We start from the raw sequence: 23,169 nt of genomic DNA on the forward strand, positions 1-23,169 counted from the left end.
GACGACAAACAATGCACCATCGAGCTTGCCTCGCCACATAATACAGTGCAAAAAACCTGTTTGCATAATTAATGAAGTCGTGGCCGGAAGATTTGGCATGTTTTTCCGCCGGCCTCCACAGCGGGAACCACTCCACATTCCCACCCCCGCCATGGGATCTAGTCCCCAGATAGGAGGATTTTGGCCAATGGCACCAAATTTACCAAATGATCAATTTACCTTTAGTTTAGTAAATGAAGACTTGCATTTATATAGCACTTTTCATGACCACCAGATATCTCAAAAGTGCTTTAAAGTCAATGAAACACTTTTGTTTAAAAGTGTAGCACTGTTATAAAGTAGAAAACGGATATTGATGTTGATACACTTTTTAAAATCTATTTGTGTAAAGCAACACCAATGTCATTTGCATAAATCCCCATCCTACCAAATCTGCAGCTTGCTGATTTTGTTAACAATAATTGTATGTAAAGGTTTTAACAGTTGTCACTCATTTCTAGAGATTATCCAGAGTCCCTGAAGCTGTTAAGCATAGCATGACATTGCCTTTTGTTGGAATATTCAGTGAAAAATGAATTATTTTCTTTCCCCTCCTGTTGAATTGCTAATGGATCTTGAGTACTTCGCTCAAGCAAATATTTTTCATATGTCTAGACAGTATTTACAATGTTCATATCACAACTGAGCCCAACCCTGTTCTCACTCAGTCTGTTCACAGGTAAATGTTTCATTTACTGGACAGCACCCAGGAACAGAAATGTGGGCTGATTTTTCTTTCTTGCATCTTTGGGTCACTTTAAGTTAATTGCAGCATCCTAGTTGTTGCTCTGGCTGAGATCAACTAATTTAGCCACACTGAAGGCCTAACCAAATACCTTACTGCTCTGTGTGGCTTCATATGAGGTGGTGCCTTTACCTAATGGGAAATGCCTAATGCCTCTGCTATATTAATGGTGCATGGAATCTAAGTCTCATGTAGTTGAAGCATTAATCCTGTTTAAAATAAACGGTTTACAACGTTTGTTGTAGACTGAAAATGGTCTTGCAAACAAGCTCAGCTTTCATACGTACACCAATATTGCATTTGTTTTTAGGGTGTAATATGTTAGCAGGCAGTACAAATCCTGCTCCTTTTAATCTGCATCAAAAATATTGATTTTATAAATGCACTCCTTTGTTTGCAATTTCACACCAAGCCCATGAAGTATTATGTAAGAGTATTCTGAAAGAGTGTGCACTGTACAGCTGAAAGTATCTCTCGAGGTTAGAAAGGAGGGGGCCACCATAATGGCTGCGTGTTGTCAATTCACATGCAGAAAAAAATTAGAAATTCCTTTGTTGACTGTGTTTGATAATTTAATTTTATGAGAATTGTACCAGGAAGTCTGTTTAGAGCATCAGGAATACATTTAAACGCATCCTGTGTCATTCAGTACTTGGGAGATATTTTGGTTTTGTTTGTTTTTCCTTTTGATTGCAAAACATCATGAAAAGATGACTTTGAATTTGGAATCTTGCAATGTAAGCTACAAACCAAAGGCCAAAGCAGCCAAATGAAAACCAGATGAATGGCCTTGTGTAATTCAACAGAATCAGATCATCTTTATTCCATTTTTAAAGCAGTATGCCGTCAGTTTTACCCTTTTTTAGTACACAATGCTGGCAAATGTTCAAGCTGAATTAACCCATTTAAGTAACAAAACTTATTTTGGATAATGGATCATAAGATGCTTGTAGTATAAGGGTATCTATCGTAGCTGTGTGGGACTGGGAAATTCTACTGCCCACAGTGTGATGTAAAGAGACATGACCTGAGGTTAGAGTCAATTGTGGATGGAGACTTGTATAGAAGCAAGCATGGAGTTAGCTCAGTTTAGGCTATACCCTGCATATCTTATGTTATCAATAAACACTTGATGGTCAACCATACAAGATTCAGAACCTCTTCATGAGACCTACTAAACCCAAAACTTCAGAGAAGGTGGAGCAGAACTTCAAATGATGGAAAATTAAAAGAACAGCATTCTGACCTGACTGAAAGCACCTGAAGTGAAAATACAAAGGGAGATTTCCTGAAAGAAGCTCCATTGCAGAACTGGAAGTAGAAAGACAAGAAGAAAAAAATCCACTGTGCAGCTGAGGACTCTACAAGATCTCATTGATATCTATTGTGTATGACGACAAGGGCTTGGTAGGAATAAGCAAAAAGTCCAGTTCTCTGCCCTCCTAGTTTAAAAAGCTTCAGTGCTGTTAAAAATTCAGAGCAGCCCCTTTCCGAAAGCACCTTCACCAACCTGGGTTCAGAATCCCACTTGGCGGCTGAGCTCCTTGTAAGAAAAAAGCAGCAGCCAAAGGTTTGCAAACCTCAGCCAAAGCCAAGTATCGATTGTAAAACACCAGAAATTCCTCCAGTATCACAGGGAAGGCTTCAAATTGTTGATTTATCAAATCACTGCAAGAAACTAAACCCTAAAGAGGAAGACTCTGAAAAATGAGTTACTGTCGCACCATCTTTAAAACCTGCACTGCATTTAAAGCTGTACTCATCTAAACTTTAAAGCAACATGGACAACAAATCAATATTACCAGATCAATTTGGACCGATCTAAGGGGTAGAACCAACACAAAATTGGGGATTTTGGTGGAAAAGATTCCTAAGATACAAGATAGCTTCAGGATTAAATAAAATGACAAGAGGCAGAACAAGTGAATACACTACTTTATTTAGTAGGTCCAATAGTCAATGATATTGCAGAGCAAGGAATAAACAAATACTCAAGTAAATTTGATAAAGTTCTAAAATTATTCAATACATATTTTAATCTGAGAAGCATCAAAATCTTAGATAGCCTGAAATTCAACAAACATGTCCAACAGTCTGGAGAACTGGTTGATTCTTTAATAAAGGAATTATACAGATTGACTGAAGCCTATGGCGATCTTTAGTCGGAACTCTTTCGAGACAGAATTGTTGTTTAAGTGGTTGATGATGCAGACATACTATAGGCCAAGGAAGATCTGACTCAACAAAAGGCTATCCAAATAGTCAAGACAGTCTGCCTCGGAAAAGCAGCCAGCATAATCAAGGAACCTGGACGTACTTTCTTCCACCTCCTTCTGTCAGGAAAAAGATACAAAAGTCTGAGGTCATGAATGAACAGGAAAAATGCTCTCTCTGGAAACAACAGGACAAGCCGGTAAGCTCAGAGCAGAACAAATGGGGAGTGGACAAAGAGAAGTTCAAGTCCAAGGAGTGGAAAAGCAGATCAGAAAATGACAACCAGATGCAACACACTACAACTCAAACCGCGAGTCAGCAAAGGTTGCCGAAATTAACAAATCCTACCATTCCTCCAAATGCGACCAGAATGAGATATGGAAGAATTGTCAAGCCTCCAGACTATCTGAATTTATAAAGTCAGAAACTTGGGGAGAGAAGGGGTAATCTGAGTACATTGGGTAAAGACAGTGGTGGGGGAGGTGTAGTATGAGAGTATCTGGCTTAGCAAGAGTTAATGTGTGATCAGGGAAAAAGTACTGCTCACAGTAAAGCGACACGTAACCTGAGACGAGAATCAGTTGTGGAATAGACAGAGACCTGTGTAGAAGCAAGCATGGCGTTGGCTCATAGGTTGGTATATAATCTGTATATGTATAATAAACACACAGGGTGGGACTTTACAGCCTCGCAAATCCCGAAATTGTAAAATCCTGCCCGAGGTCAACGGACCTTTCCATGGTCCACCCCTCACCCACTCCGATTCCCGTGGTGGGTGGGATGGTAAAATTCCTGCCTTAATGTTCAACCATACAATATTCAGACCCTCTTCGTGAGCCCTGCTGAAATACAACATACAACAATGCCAGGTTTTTTTAGAGTATTTCTTCTGAATGTTTTTGAAGTATATTTTACTTCAAATTAAAAGAAAAATAAGAAAAAAAATGAAGGAAATTTCCTGAATAAGCCTTGGCTGTCGTAGAAGTTATAATGAATTGCTGCCTTTGGTACATTGCTTTACTAGAAGCTTGGGTTGGTTTGGTGGCATTTCTAATGCCTAAAACTGTAACCAATGAATCAGTCACACCAATTACCATAGGTATTACTCACCAATTGTGTCTGCACAAAGATAGTTGGGTCCATGCCCTTGTATGTGTACAGAGTTTTTGCATTCAGCCTGCAGTGAATAGAAACATGAGAAAATGCAAACAAATTCATCTATTTTCCAATAATTTCTTCAATGATAACATCAATAAATCTATTTACTTTGTCTTTATAATGTGATTACAGACAGAATTTTAACCATTATGCTCCTTGCTGGTCTCACTGTGGGGTGGGTCTACCAAAAGTTCCATGCATGTGCAATCAACATGATCAGTAAAACTCAAATACAGTCAGAGACTGATCACGTAAACTAGGGACATTATTATCCTCCAACTGCAATTAAGGTTACCAATTGAGAGGGGTATTACACTTTTTGCATTTATATATAGATATATGTATATATGTTCATTAAAATGTTTCTTTCTCTATATCTCCATACTTTTTCTCAACTTTGTGCTGTTTTTAACTTCATCCAAGTATATCAGGAGCTTCATTGGAATCTTAGTGCAAATGCGTATCTTCAAAGGAAAAATATTGAAATAAAAATGAAATGCTGACATGAACAGAGCAATCAACATTGGAAAGAGTAAAGATAGATTAACATTTGGTGGAACCTTCTGTTAGAACTCTGAATAATGGTTCCATCTTTCACTTCCAAAAATGCTGGACTGCTACACATTTGCATTTTCTATGTTCTTTTAAATCTGCACAGGATCTGGGAAAATGCAAATTGCATATGTTTATGGGAACTGCTCAAGTTTGTCTGCACAGGCAATCGTGCACCATTTACTAATTGCACCCATCATACCATGTGAATTTTGTAAGCATGCATCTTTAAGATGTGAATTTTGAAACTACAGTGTTACCAACTGCTAAATGTTCATGGATATGTTTGCCAAGTACAGCTACAGAATAAGTTGTGATTTATAAGCAATCACTTTGCCCTTACGTTAAGTTGATTGGTATGCAGGTAAACTGTATGTTCCTTTCAAATAAACTGAATTTCCCAACAGCAAAACTTCCCTGTTACAGGAATAAGCTGGAATTCCTGTTTTTATTAATAATGTTTTACCTAATGTAAAAATCCTTGTCAAAATAAAAGCAGTGTGTTTATAATTGGAACATCTGTCAACAGGCACTTAATGCCATTAGGGGAGAAATCAATATTGGAAAGGTATTTCTGGGTTGGACAGAACTTGCTTTGAAATGGAGTAACCCCTGTTCACTCATCACCCCTATGCTTGTGACCTACATCGGCATCAGGTCCAGACACAGTTTGATTTTAAAATTCTCACCCTTGCTTTCAAATTCCTCCATGGTCTCACAGCCACTCCACCTCCAATCCCACCTCTGAAATCTCATACAACTCTCCAAGATCTCTACCCTTTTCCAATTCTGGCTACTGTGGATACCACAATTTTTAACTTCCTCCACCTCCCCTACCCCATTTTTTAAGACATTCCTTAAAGCCTACCTCTTTGACCAGGTTTTTGCCCTATCCTAAGTGAAATTAACTTGGTGTCAAATTTTGTTCAATAACACTCCTATGAAATGCCTTGAGACATTTTAGTGCATTAAAAGCACGATATAAATTCAGATTGTTGTAATCTGCATAGTCACATCAAGATGAATCATTAATTTACAAATTATATGCAGATGAAGAAAGCTGACTGACCAAATTGAAGCATTTTTTGCCTAGTCTTCATTTTGTTGTGGTTCCTTTAACTGAGTAAGAAGACATAAGGATTTTAAACACCAGCTGTTTTCATACTTACGCCCCCAGTCTTAATTCAATGCATATGTTGCAAAGACTTGTCTCCAAAGTTTGAGGGAGGAGCTAAGCCACATTCAAACAAGTACATCCTGTGATTTAACCAGTTAAGTGTGTGACTGGCAATTATTTTTAAATTGTAACTGCCAGTTATTCAAATTCAGAACGTTTTGGCAACTGTATTCAGGAGAATTTAAGGAACAGAAATTGTTCAAAAAGTGCAGGCAACAACATCAGTTGAAACTTTCAGAAAAAGATAGGTTAAAACCAGCTTAACTGTTATGAAGTGTTATAAAGAATAACTGGTTGGGAGTTCCACCACAAAGCAGCAACTGAGCAGCTGATTTGCAATCATTTCTTCGAGCAGCTGGTTTGTAGATCATCAACTAGTAAATGTGAATATATATTCATCATTTATTCCATAAATTCAGTTTTATGGAATAAAAAATTCCAGAATTAAAGAATGGAAGGGAAAAAGGAAATTCCTCCCCAGCATCTTTTTGACCTCAGGATATCTGAAAGTGCTTGACAGCCAATGAAGTAATTTTGCAGAGCAGTCACTGTTTTAATGGAGAGGAAAGTGGCAGCCAATTTGAGCACAGCAAAGTCCTGCAAAAAGCAATGGAATAAATGGTTACAGATACTGCTTTAGGATTAAACATTAGCTAGGACACAGGCAGAAGTACCTTTCCCTTCTTCAGATAATGGCAAGATATCCTTTCACATCCACCTGAGAGGACACACATGGCCTCTGGTTAACATTTTAATTCTGGGCAATCTGGTAAATATTGTCTGGACGTTATTTGCACTTAATTTCGTGTTGAAAACCATTCGGAAATGAGAATCATTTATGACAATGGTGAGAATGTGGAACACTGCTGCATACAGTAGTTGAGGTGGCTAGCATGGTGCATATAGCTAGATAAAATGCATGAGAGAGAAAGAATAAAAGGATATGATGATGGGACGGAATAAGGCAGGAGGAGACTGGTCTGGCACATAACACTGGCATAGACTGTTGGACTAAATGGGCTGTTTTCAGAGTTTTAAATTCTATATGATATGTAAATACAGAAACGTGAGATATATAAAAGAAGGGGGTAGAATGAACCTTAAAAATAAGCGACAATTCAGCCTGTAATAATTCATCCATCCAGAAAGAACCAATTCTCCATCACAGCCGGGGTGACCAGTGGTGGGAGAGCTCAGAACCAGGGATCATAGTTTGAGGATAAGGGGTAAACCTTTTAGAACTGAACTTTTGCCCACTCTCTGCAAAACCTATTCAAAGAATTCAGTGAGGTTGGTGAAGCAAGACTTTTCCTTTTGAAAGCCATGCTGACAATTATTCATTTCGAGGGCCGCAATTATCAGTGTCCATTCACCACGGGCACAAATCCTGTTCTGAATACAAACTCTCGTGCGAGGGCCCTAATGGGATTTGCAATGGCGAGATCTCCATTTGAGATCTTCCCTGCTGGCAACGTAATCAGGCTCACACCCAGAAGGGTGCGAACCTAATTACCATGAATCTAAATACGTTTAATTATTACTGTAGGGCAGAACGCCATTTCTTCTGGGGGCATTAGATGTTACCCCCACTGGCATGACGTCATGCTGATGAGAATCATTACTGGTTTTCAAAAACAAAGGCCAATCGTGATGACCACACTGAAGTGCGGAGGTAAGCATAGCCTGCAGGTGGTGGGGGATAAGCAATATTCTACCTCTGGATCGTATGGTGGCATAGTGGTTAGTAATGCTGCCTCACAGCACCAGGGATTTGCGTTTGATTCCAGCCTTGGGTTACTGTCTGTGTGGAGTTTGCACGTTCTCCCCATGTCTGCGTGGGTTTCTCCGGGTGCTCTTGTTTCCTCCTACAGTCCAAATGTGTGTAGGTTAGATGGATTAGCCATGGCAAATGAGTGGGGTTACAGGGATAGGGTGGATGGAAGGCCCGGTGTAGAAGAGTCAGTGCAGACTGAATGGGGCAGATGGTCTCTTTCTACACTGTAGGGATGCTATGGTTCTTTCTGACAGCCATCTCATTTCAGGAGGAAAAGTACAAGTTTCTTCAGTCCTTCCTCATAATCAATGCTTTATGTTGGGGATCAGCCATCTGGTTTCTCTCTTCACTGCCTCAATGCCTTTCCAATGTCTTCCGTGTGCCTCAGTAGCCAGAGTGCACACAATACACAGGTCTGGGGTTTGGGGGACCAGGGTGGTAGCACAAAGTAGGGAGTGTACAATCTTCTTTATGCAATCTTGCGGGGGGAGTGTGGGGTGGTGACCCGATGGACATGGGAGAATCCCCAGTGAAAGCATCCCTTTCCTTTGTTCCCACCTTTTAGCCTATACTTCAAAAGAGTAGATTCCTTCATTCCATCTTCCCCAGCTACGTGTATTATTGCAACAGAGGCTGAATGACGCCCATTAATTGGCTAGTTAAGAACCTCAAAAGGCCCAAGGATAGGCTGATGCCTTCCCTTTCACTGTAATATGGAGGAACAGTTCAGGGAATGATGGGAAGGTGTTGGGCCAGCCACCTATTTTATTTTACACGCACCCCTGCCTGCAAATATACCATGATGTGGAGATGCCGGAGATGTGGAGATCTCTTTTTAGCCTGTCTTGATGCTCTCTCCACTCATGCTGTTTTGTTTCTTAAAGACTTGATTAGTTGTAAGTATTTGCATTCCAACCATTATTCGTGTAACTTGAGTTTGTGTCTTTATATGCTCTGTTTGTGAACAGAATTCCCACTCACCTGAAGAAGGGGCTTGCAGCTCCGAAAGCTTGTGTGGCTTTTGCTACCAAATAAACCTGTTGGACTTTAACCTGGTGTTGTTAAACTTCTTACTGTGCAAATATACCAGCAGGAGATTGTAAAATTCCACATCAGTGGAAAATGGAGTTTCAACATGATTTTCTTTCATTTGTACCCTATTATTTTACTATTTAGTTCAGCACTATTTGCCTTGTTGATTGCTGTTCCACCGTGATTGTATAGATTGCGTGTTGCTTCTGTTAACCCGCCAATTTCTTTTAATATTATTGTTCGCTAGTTTAGCACCATTTATGGAATATTTATCCATGTTGAGCCTATCTTCATTGTTCCACACACTTTAGAAGTAATGCCTCAGTTTGTAGTATCCAACTGTTGCTGCCTTTCCTAGTATAATATCCTCTGCAAATTTAGTAATTTTGTCTTGAGCTTCTAGTTCCAGATTATTCATCTAAATTAGAAATTGGAGATGTTTAACATTAACCCTGGGTCTCCCCACCAGGCATCTCCACCTCAAAACAATTCCCTTTGCAATCCTCCACTCCTTCCTTTCATGTAGTATGTTTTTTTTCATATATTCCCAGGTATCGCCCAAAATACCCGCCTCTTTAAGCTAATGCTTTAATGGATAAGTTGTGACAAATGGGTTTTTTTTTAAAATTAAGGTGCTCCACTTTTTAGGGTTTTCCACAGTCCACTGAATATGTCACAGCCTGAGGGAAAAAAGTCAATGAGAGTTGGTTAGGCAGACCTTCCCCTACTGAATTTATGTTGTCTGCTACTTACCAGGTTATTATCTTACAGGTATTCATGTGGTGAATGATTATAGTTTCAAGACCAGGAGATAAATATGGCGCCACTACATGTTAGCATGCAATGCATAACAGCTGTAAGCTAGGTAATGCAAGGACAATGCTTCCCATTAATCACATTCATTAGGTACAATTATTGGTTTTGCCCTGAATGGCAAAGTTTGAGATTTATGGCCTTGCATTCCTTTTGCTTGAAAACTGTTTTCGAAGATTTAAAAGGGTGCTGTTCTACTAAAATATTTGTTAAACCTTTTTTAAGTTCTTTATCAAGTATTCACGGAATGATATCATTCATGCTGAGACATATCAGTGTATTATGAAAACAGTCGCATTCCCTGTCTCCTCCCATCCAGTTTAATGGTTTCCCCTTTTCAGTCAGTTTATTTCACCCAGAACACAGTAAGTTTGAATAAATTTTGTTCCATGTAGAATAAGAATTGTTCTCTTCATACCAGCAAAGTTGCTGATGGATTGATGATGTTCATAAACATAAAAAGTCTTTAGAGCATACCTGTGCATATCGATGTGAAGTCACTACAGTTTTTTCATACAGTGCTTATTGGCACATTGGGTTTGTTATGACAATAGTGCTTGCCCTGGGAACATTTGAGGGGTAATTATTTCATTATGGTCCCTAGACTTTCAGTAGAGTAGGGAATATGAAAGGTGTGCCAAAATAGAATAATAGGGCAGAATCTAATATCCTTCCCTAAGGCATGTTTGAAGTTGGGAGGCATTTTATTGGGTGGAAGAGTGTGGGTGGGATCCGACTGCCTTCCCGCAGGGGAAGGCACATAGACAGCCAATTAATCCTCACTTAATGACCTTATTCCGCCACCACTGGTTTTCAACCAGCAGCGGCAGATGTGGCTGTCACCCAGCAAGAAAAGCAAACCCTGTCTCGTTTGCTTGCTGGCTGTTCAGGTGGTTGTCAGGCACTGCCTGACTGAGCGACCTGGTATTGGGAAGAGCAGGGCCCTCTGAGAGTCACTTCCCTCTCCTTTCTTCAAACTTTCTTGTGTCCCCTTCTATCCCCAGCCAGTGACCCCACCCCATGACTTCCATCAGGTGCACAGCAGACGCCATTTCCCTGGCCATGCATTCAACCCTAAAACACCTAGATAACAAAGACACCTATGTCAGACTCCTATTTATTGACTACAGCTCAGCCTTCAATGCCATTATTCCCACGAAACTCATCTCCAGACTCCGTGGCCTGGGCCTCGGCACCTCCCTCTGCGACTGGATTCTGAACTTCCTAACTCACAGACCACAATCAGTAAGGATTGGCAACAACATCTCCTCCACAATCATCCTCAACACTGGTGCCCCACAAGCCTGTCTTCCCAGCCCCCTACTATATTCTTTCTACACCTCTGACTGTGTGGCCAAATTCCCCTCCAATTCAATTTTCAAGTTTGCTGACGACACCACCGTAGTGGATCGGATCTCAAAAAATGACGAGACATAGTACAGGAATGAGATAGAGAATCTGGTGAACTGGTGTGGCAACTATAATCTCTCCCTCAATGTGAACAAAACAAAGGAGATTATGATCGACTTCAGGAAGCATAAAGGAGAACATGTCCCTGTCTACATTAACGGGGACAAAGTAGAAAGGGTTGAGAGCTTCACGTTTTTAGGTGTCCAGATCACCAACAACCTGTTGTGGTCCCCCCATGCTGACACTATGGTTAAGAAAGCCCACCAACTTTCTCAGAAGACGAAGGAAATTTGGCATGTCAGCTACGACTCTCACCAACTTTTACAGATGCACCATAGAAAGCATTCTTTTTGGTTGTATCACAGCTTGATGTGGCTTCTGCTCTGCCCCAGACTACAAGGAACTGCAAAAGTCATGAATGTAGCCCAATCCATCACACAAACCAACCTCCCATCCATTGACTCTGTCTACACTTCCCACTGCCTCGGCAAAGCAGCCAGCATAATTAAGGGCCCCCGCACTCTGGACATTTTCTCTTCCACCTTCTTCCATCAGGAAAATGATACAAAAGTCTGAGGTCATGTCCCAACTGACTCAAGAACAGTTTCTTCCCTGCTGCCGTCAGACTTTTGAATGGACTTACCTTGCATTAAGTTGATCTTTCTCTACACCCTAGCTATGATTGTAACACTACATTCTGCACTCTCTCGTTTCCTTCTCTATGAACGGTATGCTTTGTCTGTATAGCGCGCAAGAAACAGTACTTTTCACTGTATGTTAATACATGTGATAATAAATCAAATCAAATCAAAATCCTATCCTCACTCACTATGGCGTGGGTTCCTCATCAGTCCTGAACCTCTGAGGGGTATATATCCGGCAGCTATAACCATTCTCCTGGAGACATTTACAATGAATTGGCATCCTCTGATCAGCTGACCGATCTTGGGGCGATGGGGAGGGGGGAGGAGTGTGATTTCTGCCAATGTATGCTCAGGAGGGAATTTTACCATTTTGAGTCTAAGTGTCGGATCTGGGCGTCAAGTAGATCCGCGCCTGGAATCCTCTTTGCAGCGCGCCCATACGCATTTTGCCGGCTCCAGCCCGATCCGCGCAGTGGGCGGGGCTTAGCGCTGGCGGACCGATTGGAGCTCTGAACTGCGCACGCGCAGTTTCGAAAAAAATCTGACAGAGTACCCCGGGCTCGGGGAAAAAAAGCAGAAAGCGGAGAGAGCAGCTCTCTGACGATCATCCTCGGGGGGGCGGGGAAGGTGACGTCTCATCCTCTGGGTGGGGGGGAGGGGAGGGGGTGTGACCGATCATCCCCTGGGGGGGTGGAGAGGGGGTGTGACCTATCATCCCCTGGGGGGGGGGGGGGGGGGGGTGTGTGACGTATCATCCTCTAGTCGGGGAGGTTCCGCTGCCTGTCTGCGGCCGATCCCTCCTGGCACCATCACTGGTACACTACCGGTCACAGATTACTCTTCCCTGCAGGTGCAAGAGAGCGGGAGAGATGACCCCCCCCCGACCAGAGGATGATATGTCACACCCCCTCTCCTCCCACCCCCCAGGGGATGATCGGTCACACCCCATCTCCTCCCACCCCCTCAGGGGATGATCGGTCCCTCCCCCCTCCCCCCCCCCCCCCCCCCAACCCCCCCAGGGGATGATACGTCACACCCCCGCCCCCCAGGGGATGATCGGTCACACCCCATCCCCTCCCCACCCACCCCCAGGGATGAGACGTCACACCCCCTCTCCTCCTCCCACCCCCCTCCTGCCCCGACCAGAGGATGATATGTCACACCCCCTCTCCCCCCCAGGGGATGATACGTCACACCCCCTCTCCTCCCAACCCCCAGGGGATGATCGGTCACACCCCATCTCCTCCCACCCCCTCAGGGGATGATCAGTCCCCCCCCCCTCCCCCAACCCCCCCAGGGGATGATACGTCACACCCCCGCCCCCCAGGGGATGATCGGTCACACCCCATCCCCTCCCCACCCACCCCCAGGGATGAGACGTCACACCCCCTCTCCTCCTCCCACCCCCCTCCTGCCCCGACCAGAGGATGACCTGGGTCAGAGAGCCGTTGCAGTCTCTGACCCCGCTCTTCGGAGGCTGCAGCGGCGACTTCAGACTTTTATTTTGCAGGTCGGTAACAGCGCGGACGCGGATCGGACCAGAAGACGGTAAAGTGGGATTTGGCGGGTGCAGATCGCGGTATAGGCCTGACGCCCAACTCGGGCGCGAAGTTTTGGTAAAATCAGACCCTCAGTTTCTCATTTGTTAGTTGGGTGCCACTAAGCAGAAGTAGGGTTCTTCCTCAAAAACAGATGAAAAGAGTCATTATTGTGTTTTTACAAATTGCTGAACCAAGGAACAAGCATAAACAGGTTGCAGTTTCAGGCTTTTTAAGAATTTCTAAAATTGTAAGAAAATACATCGCGAGACTAGTCAGCTAGGCCAATCAAATCCACAATTTCCACAAACCTTGCATTAGTGATTGTACTATGGACTCCCTCTCACCCATTCAATTTTCTCACAAATATTCCAAAATGTTCATTTGACTTCACACCTCCATTATTTAGAATCATAGAGGTTTACAGCATGGAAACAGGCCCTTCGACCCAACTTGTCCATTTAAGTCTATTATATTCAGTCACTAAGGCAGGTTAAGCTTTTGACATCTAAGATATGTCCCAAAGATTCACCTTTATGTTTAAAATCTCCTTGGCATGTAATAGATGAATTTCCTCCTGCAAGGTCCAGATCCATGCAGATGGATTTATGACAACATTTCTGGAGATGGAGAGCTCCAGCCTACACTGACTTGTCACTTGACACAACCTCATTGTTTTAAATTTACCCAACCCATTCAATTTCTCAATCCCTGTCAGAAAACTCCCAACAGTAGGCTCAAAATAGGTTGGGAGCTTTCCCATGTTATGTAAATGAAACAGACCTCAAGTTGGGATAATACACTAACAATAACACGCTGCCTCACTCATGCCTGAAAGTCAAATGGAAATGTGGGTTTGCAATGGTAATCCTTGTGTTCCTGCCACCCTGGTTTTCTGGAGTAATAAGTCAACCCTATTGAATCCCTTCAGTGCAGAAAGAGGTCATTCGGGCCACCAACTCATCATAGATCATAGAAACCCTACAGTGCAGAAGGAGGCCATTCGGCCCATCGAGTCTGCACCGACCACAATCCCACCCAGGCCCTACCCCCACATATTTACCCACTAATCCCTCTAACCTACACATCCCAGGACTCTAAGGGGCAATTTTTAACCTGGCCAATCAACCTAATCTTTGGACACTAAGGGGCAATTTAGCATGACCAATCTACCTAACCTGCACGTCTTTGGCATGTGGGAGGAAAATAGAGCACCCAGAGGAAAGCCACACAGACACCCAAGGCTGGAATCGAATGCGGGTACTTAACATTGTGAGGTAGCAGTGCTAACCACTGTGCCACTCAGTATTAAGAGCACATCTCAACTAAATGCAAGAACTCAACATCTGGGAAAATTATAGGCAAGACCTTTCATTACATCATTCCACGAAATGTCATGTTGATACTACAGTAGTCTGTAGGACTGAACTCAGGATTGGATATATATGCTGGAGAATGTGCTACACAAAGATCTAGCAAAATAAAAAAAACACCAAAGCTGTACTTAATTGACCAAAGAGTGTAACCAATACTCACCCCAAAAAGACCATGTTGTTTAACTAATGAGATGCAAATTATATTCTGATTGTTCTTTGTTTCAATACAGCCCATCATTTAACTCTGTTCCAGTAATTCTTTGAAATCGGATCAAGAATTGTGCTTATAAAGCAATATCTTAGGCCACACATCTTGTCTGAACCAGTAGTGCTTTTTTTCTCCCATCTGAATATAACATTAAGTTAATTTACCCATTATTGTGATCTCTATTATGTTCACAAACTGTACCACTATGTGTTTCTAAATCATAATGGAACAAGTTTTGACTACTGAAACAAGTGGGTTCCACCTATAATTGGGTATTTTCCTGTTGTACTCAATGATATAATTCAGTTCATTTATCTATAGAAACAGTGGGGGAAGCCCAAATAACAGGAATTTAAATAAAACCATTTAACCTCACCCATGTTGTATTCCAATTCCAGTAATTGTGAATGTAAATTAATTTTACTTAAAAGTTTTCATCCCTGTTTTGGGATATGTTTTCTTTATTTTCACTAATGTTGGTTTAAAGAAAAAGACTTGTTGCAAAGAAGAGAAACCCAATTTATACTTTGACATTTTGTTCACATTAACAAAAAGGGAAATGTGTGGGTACATATTTTCTTTGTTCACTAATGTAGAAACAAGTAAATTTGTTGATGAGTTACAAGCAATTAAAGGAACAATTTCAGCCTATTCCATTCTGGGCCATGTCACTGTGGTTATGTTATGCAGAATGAAGGCAGTGTCTTGTGGAGTGAACCCCCTTGTTTTGAGCAATTTTTATTTCCTTCCCTTTTCTATTGGTCTACCCCATGCCACAAATCATTCAGGTCTGAGATGTCTATGCTTCGCAGTTCTGGCCTCTTGTTCTCCCCAATTGTAATTGCTCCATCCTTTGTTGCCTTCAGCTGTCTAAGCTCTAGGTTCTGTAATTCTATTCAGATCCTCCCAACAATCTTTCTGTCTCTCTTCCTTTAAGACGTACTGTAATGTCTATATCTTTGGCCAAGCTTATATTAACTGACTTGATATATCCTTATGTGGCTTGGTGTCAAACTTTGTTTGATAACAGAAGCCTCTTGAGATATTTTACTACATTAAAAACACTATGTAAAAGCAAGTTGTTGTCTTGAAAAGAAACACCTTTGATCTGCCATGGCGTTTGGAGGAGCACACCAGCAGCTTTAGAATCATAGAAACCCTACGGTGCAGAAAGAGGCCATTTGGCCCATCGAGGCTGCACCGACCACAATTCCACCCAGGCTCTACCCCCATATCCCTACATATTTACCCTCTAATCCCTCAAACCTACGCATCTCAGGACTCTATGGGGCAATTTTTAGCATGGCCAATCAACCTAACCCGCACATCTTTGGACTGTGGAAGGAAACCGGAGGACCCGGAGGAAACCCACGCAGACGCGAGGAGAATGTGCAAACTCCACAGGTCACTGTTTATTCCCATTCAGAAGCATCTGATTTCTCCCCATTATTTCCTGATAGTACAGATAAATCGAGAACTCAACCTTTTAAGGAATTAAAAGTGAAAGCTTGCATCCCATCACTAAGTATTGATACTGCAATAGGCAGTACCTTATCCAAGATAGCTATTTTAAAAACAAAAATCTATTTAATTGACCTAATCTGTCACTAACATTTGCAGTCATTGCTTTGTTAAATATATTTTATCTCCTTAAGTACTGACTCCCTGGTTAGGTGCCATTCTACTGTTTGCAAATTCAAGAAGGAAAACACCATCAGTAGAGGTTATTGAAATGTATAACATCCTCCGAAGGCTTGACAGGCTATATGCTGAGGCGATGTATTTCTTGGCAAGAGAGCTTAGAACTAAGGATCATAGACTCAGGATAAGAGGTTGACTAGGCCTGAGCTGAGGAGAAATTTCTTCACTCAAAGGGTTGCAAGTCTTTGGAATTCTCTAGCCAAGAGGGCTACGGATGCTCTGTCATTGAGTATATTCAAGCCAAAGATTGATAGATTTTGGACACTAAAAATCAATTTTGGAAAAGTTTGCTTTTACACATTTCTCTCTTTCCCCCACCAGAACATCCATACTAAATTGAAACTGGGCTATTAAGATATTGTGTTTCTACCACTCAATTATGTAGGACACGGACAAGAAAATGTCTCCTGCCTTGATTTTGTTTTGGCTACAGTCAATCACAATGTGCTTTTAAACGGAATTCCTGTTCTCTTGGTATTATTGTGGTAAAGATACTACCACTTGTTGTCACTTTACCTGACCTGTGCTCTCCATTCTTCTGTCAGTCTTTAGAACTTTGCTGTAAAATTCAGTGCATGGGTGGGGACATTAAATCTCTGGTGTGCGTTCTTGATCAAGTGACAGTGTGTTTCTCTAAGAACCTTATTAGTTTCTCATGCCACTTCTCTTGTCATGGAAACTTTACAAAAAAGAGACCATATCGGTGTCAGTTTTGTGTATTGATTCATCATCAGAGAACTGTAAAATTTTTGTACTTAAGTTTATTTTTATCATTTTATTCCCCCCACCCACGCCTATCTGTCTCTAGATATTTTGTTCTCTGTCGTTAATCCATCTCTGGCTATGGACCTTGGCCTTGGTGTGCTGTGCGAACTTTTACAGATCTGGAACCAAACTTCCCGTGGAATTGTAACTCTAATTGAATGGATGCTGGCAGAAGAGGATACGAAAGAAGATGAAGTGAATGAAAATCTGGTACGTTTACAAGGAACATATTCCCTAAGCCCCTTTACAGAAGCTAGCTAAGCATGTAACCCAACTCTTTTTGTGAAGTTTTGTTATGAAATTAAAAGTAACAAATGATCATCTAATTTATTACAATATCACTGTTAGTTTCCACCCATCTAAAGTATTTGTGAGTTTTTTTGAGCCTATTTAAATGGAGATGATGACTCTTGTCTGAGGCAGGGTCTCTAGGCACCAATCATCTTGCCCCCTCTGCCCAGATCTGTCTGTCATTTTATAAGACAAAGTTAATTTGTACAGGTTAACTTCCTACTGAGTGAAAACATACGAGCTAGGAGCAGGTGTAGGCCACTTGGCCCCTTGAGCTTGCTCCACTATTCCATAGACTCATGGTTGATCTAACATTACAACTGAGCCCAATTCTACTAACCCATTATCTATGCATGCACAATTTGCATTGGGGGTGGTAGGGGCACTGGCTAGTGATCATGCACAGGAATCGTTGCTATTATTTCCTGTCCCTAGCTTGACGGTCAGTCTCTGAAGCTACCTAGTTGCTTCACAGGGAAGCAACCAGGTAGCTTCACAGCAACACTGAGATTGATAGTACAATTCCTAATACTGTTCTGGCTGAACTCAGGTAAATTCCTCAACAAATCAAATCCGCAACCCTGTTAGTCTGTACCATAGATTTTAACTGGCCTAATATACCTCATTCAGGCAGTCATTGAAGAACCCTTAATTAGAGTGGGCCAGATAATAACTCAAGAGCTGCGCAAAGAGGAGGGTTTACAGGCAGGAGCCTCAGATTCTTGCAGGTTCTAGTGAATTTGATTATAGGACCTGGTTTAAATTATTTCAACAGGTTTCTGACCCAGCAACCAAGTAGTTTCACAGACTGACTGTTGGGCTGTAGAGCAGCTGGAAAGCAATTTGCAAATAGGTCCGACATGATGAAGTTGGGAGACTGGTAACTAGATGTTGCGTAAGGGTGGGTGGACAAAGATCGCTGTGGTGGGGGAGGGGGAATCATCAAGGGAAGTTTAAAATGTTAGCTTGGCGGATTGGAGACTGATGAAGCACCCAAACCGTTTCTGGCCACAAGCAGTGCAATAGAGGCCTTTAGCTCATGGATTTGGAGTTGTCTGTTGGAGGCCACTGACATTAAGCTCCTCTAGGCTCCACAGTAGCAGCTTTCCCATCTCCATTTCACCTCGCCACCACTGCCATGACTTAGCTGCAAGTTGGAATCTTGTTGATAACAAGCAATGTTTCTAGGACCCCAGCCCACGAGATCTACACTAAATTAATATCCATAACTTGCTGCCTTCATTTCAACAAAGGCTAAGGCCTAAATGGGGACAAACATCTCCTTTCATCTGCCAAGTTTCCTGAATCCCAAAACACCAGCCTGCGGTGGTTAAAAATAAAACATCAGTTACAAGTTAGGCACGCTGCCTCTGAAAACATTTTACTGGCCAGCCTACCCCCTAAGAGGGTTGTTCACCCAGTCATTGACCCATCTCCATTAAAACCAGAAGATGGCGGGTTGGGTCAGGTTTCCCCTTTTATCTTTAACATATGGCCCCACTACTTTTCAGGAGGTTTAAAATTAACCCCATGGACTAATAAATTTCTTAATTGCTGGAAAATTGTGGTGCACCTGAAGGTGTCTGCCTGATGCTGAGCGGAGCATGTGCTAAAGCACACTTGAAGCATAATCAGCGTATTTAAGGGGGACAACACTTGTTTTAGTCAGGCAGCCGAACACTTGACTGACCAATGGTGCTACCAGGGCACAATTTCACTCAACCTGTATTTGATCCAACGAACTCTTATTTTTTGCCCGTAAAACAGGCATTAAGTAGAATAACATTTTTCCTGTTAGCTTAATTATATTTATGATAATCAAACATTTTAAAGATTTTTCTTTACATGCTGTGGGTTATATTTTCAAGTTGAATTGAATGGGACATACCAATGCAAACCAAAGGCTGGATTTGATTGCCACAAATCGGGCGGCCAGCACCCCTACAATGAGAGACAATGTGGTGATGCAGATCAGCAATTCAACATTATCACACCTGTCTCCAATTTTACACAAGACAAGTGGGCATTAAAATTGGAAGCTGGACCGCAATTTTGTAATAGCCAATTAACAGGCAATTGAATTTGTTAAAGAGCCAGTTGTATGCAATATGTTTAATTGCCTGCTCCATTTTTTGGTGTGGGGTGGGAAAAGGTTCAGGAGTGCTTTATGCCAGGTATGAGGAGGTGGCGCAAGTGTGGGAGAAAAGGCCTTCCAATAGACCCACGGCTGCATAAAGCAGCAGGGGTGAAGGTAGCAGCTTTGTATGTTTTTTTAACTTCATTTTCCTCATTGGCCTCCTTCTGCACTGTAGATTCTATGAATTAGACGTGGAACCCACCTTCATACTGCTCATTTCCGCCTTCCCACCAAGCATCCGCTAATTGGCAGTCTGCTGTAGTTTGAATATTGCTCCAAATCAACAAAATCTTATGGTTTCACCAAACAGTACCAGGATTGAAGTGCATTTATCTGATGCTGTTCAAGCAGGGTGGCATCTGTGACTATAAACTTTCCCTTGGATAATTTTGTCACTATACTGACATAGAATTTCTACAGTGCCTTCGGCCCATCGAACCTGCACTGACAACAATCCCATCCAGGTCCTATTTCCATAATCCCACGTATTTATCCTGCTAGTCCCCCTGACACTAATGGGCAATTTAGTGTGGCCAATCAACCTAACCCGCACACCTTTGGAATGTGGGCAGAAACTGGAGCACCCGGAGGAAACCCACGAAGACACAGGGAGAATGTGCAAACTCCACACTGTCACCCTAGGCCAGAATTGAACCTGGGTCCTGTGGCGCTGTGAGGCCATGATGTGGAGATGCCGGCGTTGGATTGGGGTAAACACAGTAAGAAATCTCACAACACCAGGTTAAAGTCCAACAGGCTTATTTGGTAGCTAGTGGCTTGTGCTACCAAATAAACCTGTTGGATTTTAACCTGGTGTTGTGAGACTTCTTGCTGTGAGACAGCAGTGCTAACCACTATACCACCGTGCTGCCCTACACAACAGGGACAGGAGCGAGAGGACTATTCACTTTATGTTCTGCCTCCCTCACTCACCCTGCCATAAACCATAAAATCCAGCTCCAAGTGTCTTAAATTTAGTTCGTTTAGCTTTTTTCTTTGTCATAGAAAAATTGGTTTGTAACATATGTTCTTTATTCTCATGTGTGTGTATGTGCTTGTTCATGTGTGTGCATGTTCATGAGTGTGTGTGTTCATGTGTGTATGTGTCCGTTCTATATTTGACAGAAGAGCTTAAACATGAGTAAGGACATCCTATTAACTAAATTTATCAGAAATGCAGGACCAGCAAGAATCACCCATTCATTTGTTTTTTAACTAATAATGACCACTCAAATGGAAAGAAAGATTCACCTTCCTATGCTCTGAATTGTAGGGACATGCCAAATATTTGGACCCATCTGCCATTGTAGAAATATTCCCCCAGAGAATCTAGGGACTGCAACATGTCTCTCATCTACAGTGGTTTAATTCTTGTAATCCAGGTCTATTATAAGCATAAGCAAAACTCTACATTTCTTTTAAAACTGTACATTGTTGCAGGGTATTTCTAACTGAGTTGATACATTAACAACGCAATACTGCCTGCTCAGTTCCTTTTTTGAAAAATATAAACTTTTGTTACGCTTTATTAAATGGGAACCAGTATAATGATTTATCAGAAAGGATTTATCACTGTTGTTGGGTCAGAATCTTGGAACTCCCTACCCTACAGCACTGTGGGAGTACCTTTGCCACATTGACTACAGTGATTCAAGAAGGCATTTAACCACCACATTCTCGAGGGCAGTTAAAGATGGGGATAAATGCTGGACCTGCCTGCGATGCTCACATCCCATGAATGAAAAGAATAATAAATAAAAGTGTGTTTTAAATTTAGTTTCATATTTCTTCTGGAGAATTTTAAGATTATGTTCCCTTTGTAGACAATGTATTTTCTTCGTTTCAGGGGGAATATGACGTGCTTTTTGATAAAGGTGAATTTAACCTTTGGGCAGAGAAGATTACTTTTGCCAATCTACTCCGGGATCATGTTTCAGCCCTTATTTCCCAGTCCCGTGCGGTTGTAGACGATGAATCAGAACTCTGCCGGCTAACAACGATGGCTGCCAGTCAAGCCCAGCATGTCGCATGGCTTTTAAAGGGACTACCTCCTGCACCAGAATTTTCTAGAACAGTAGACCACACAAGGCTCAGCATTCAAAAAGTGAGGCTTTTGAATGTAGCCCAGCTACTGAAGCTGTTTGGATTGGATACTGTTATTGCAGGACATTTCTGAAATGGAATGATCTCATTATTTGACTTGGCCAGAAACCGAGGAAAAACAGATCAGCTGAAGCAAAGTCCTGACAAAGAGAGGCTTGTTGTGACTTGAAAAGGCTGTATCCCATAGATTTGTGTGTCTTACCACATGAAGATTTTTGTGCCAGCAGTAATTACATGACAGCTATTTCCTCCTTTCACTATTGAGCACTGGATTATGTTGGCAGCAAAAGTGAACTTTTGTTCATCACCTAAGTAATGGTATGTGCACACACCTGTAATCCAGAATTACAAATGATAACTAGGACAAGGGAAATGTGTGGACCATTGTTCATGCAGGTGTTCTACGTAATATTTGAACCAAATAAAATTGAAATGTAATTTTTAATAGTTGCATTTCTCAACATTGCAAACATTTGACAGCCAGACATAGGAAAACATCACGAGGGTCTACAATGTGACTTGAGGCTCGCTCCAAACTAGACAAAATGTTGCGGTTTCACCAAACAAAGCCATGATTGAAGGCCGTTTACCTGAAGTTGTTCAAGCGGGGCGGCATTCAGTGACTATAAACCTTCCCTTGGATAATGTTTTTGAAACCTCGGATGCTTTTGACACATCCCACGCATTTTCCAGACCCCAGCCCAAGTTTAAAAGGAAGACATTCTCTGCAGTGTGATCTAAAATTTATGAAGGAACTCTCAAATAGTTTGTGACCACAATTTGCCCAGAAACAGAAACAACCACAGCCATATTCTATTTTTTACACCACAGGAAATGGGGTTCCCCGCTCTTCAAAAGCACAGGACGGGTGGATCCAGAATCTAAATATCAAATTCACATACCTGCCTGTTTGAAACTTATCCCACTGTTTGAATGAGGATATGGAAAATATATTTTGTTTTTTCTTCCTCCAATAAAATATTGCCTTTCTGCGACATGTTAGTCACACTTGATTTATTTGACTTCTTTTAGCTCCATGCTTTTGTCTCGGCCCCTCATCCTTTATTCTTCTATTTCATAATGTGCCATATGTGCTTAACTGAGTCAAGGACAGTGCTTGATGCACCAATAGCTGCTTTGAGAAGAGTGTGAGGGGCCAACACTGAGTTACACTGCCCCAGTCTTGCTTTTTCTAATAATCCAGTTTCAGGAGAGCAGAGTGAACTTAATCTCATGCACACAGTTCTGCTGACTGCTCGGTGTAACTCATATTAGAAATATAAAGGTGCCCTTTTGAAGTTTAAAATTCAGAGAGTTGGTTGAACACCGATGGAGGTGCCCTGCAGTCAGTACAGAACTGAAATACTGAGGTAATGAACAATCCAAACTAGCAGCAACTTGTCTGCCTAACCCACTTGTAGCAATAAAAAATGTTGCTGGATAACTGCCTTCCTAATCGGGCTAAATAGGCCACGGATTGAGTTTTCACTCT

At 41.9% G+C, this 23,169-nt stretch overlaps 1 protein-coding gene across 1 annotated transcript in view; it reads left to right on the forward strand.

The window, feature by feature from the left end:
• thada (THADA armadillo repeat containing) overlaps nt 1–22,671 on the forward strand; it is a 330,756-nt gene extending 308,085 nt beyond the window's left edge. The window contains exons 36-37 of the mRNA XM_078229694.1: nt 17,190–17,356; nt 21,421–22,671. Of these exons, the coding sequence (XP_078085820.1) occupies nt 17,190–17,356; nt 21,421–21,750 (497 nt within the window). The 3' untranslated portion in view covers nt 21,751–22,671. The remainder of the gene's footprint in view (nt 1–17,189; nt 17,357–21,420) is intronic.
• Nucleotides 22,672–23,169: the final 498 nt, after the last annotated feature.

This window comes from Mustelus asterias, chromosome 15 (genome assembly GCF_964213995.1).
Source record: "Mustelus asterias chromosome 15, sMusAst1.hap1.1, whole genome shotgun sequence".
NCBI classification, from domain to species: domain Eukaryota; kingdom Metazoa; phylum Chordata; class Chondrichthyes; order Carcharhiniformes; family Triakidae; genus Mustelus; species Mustelus asterias.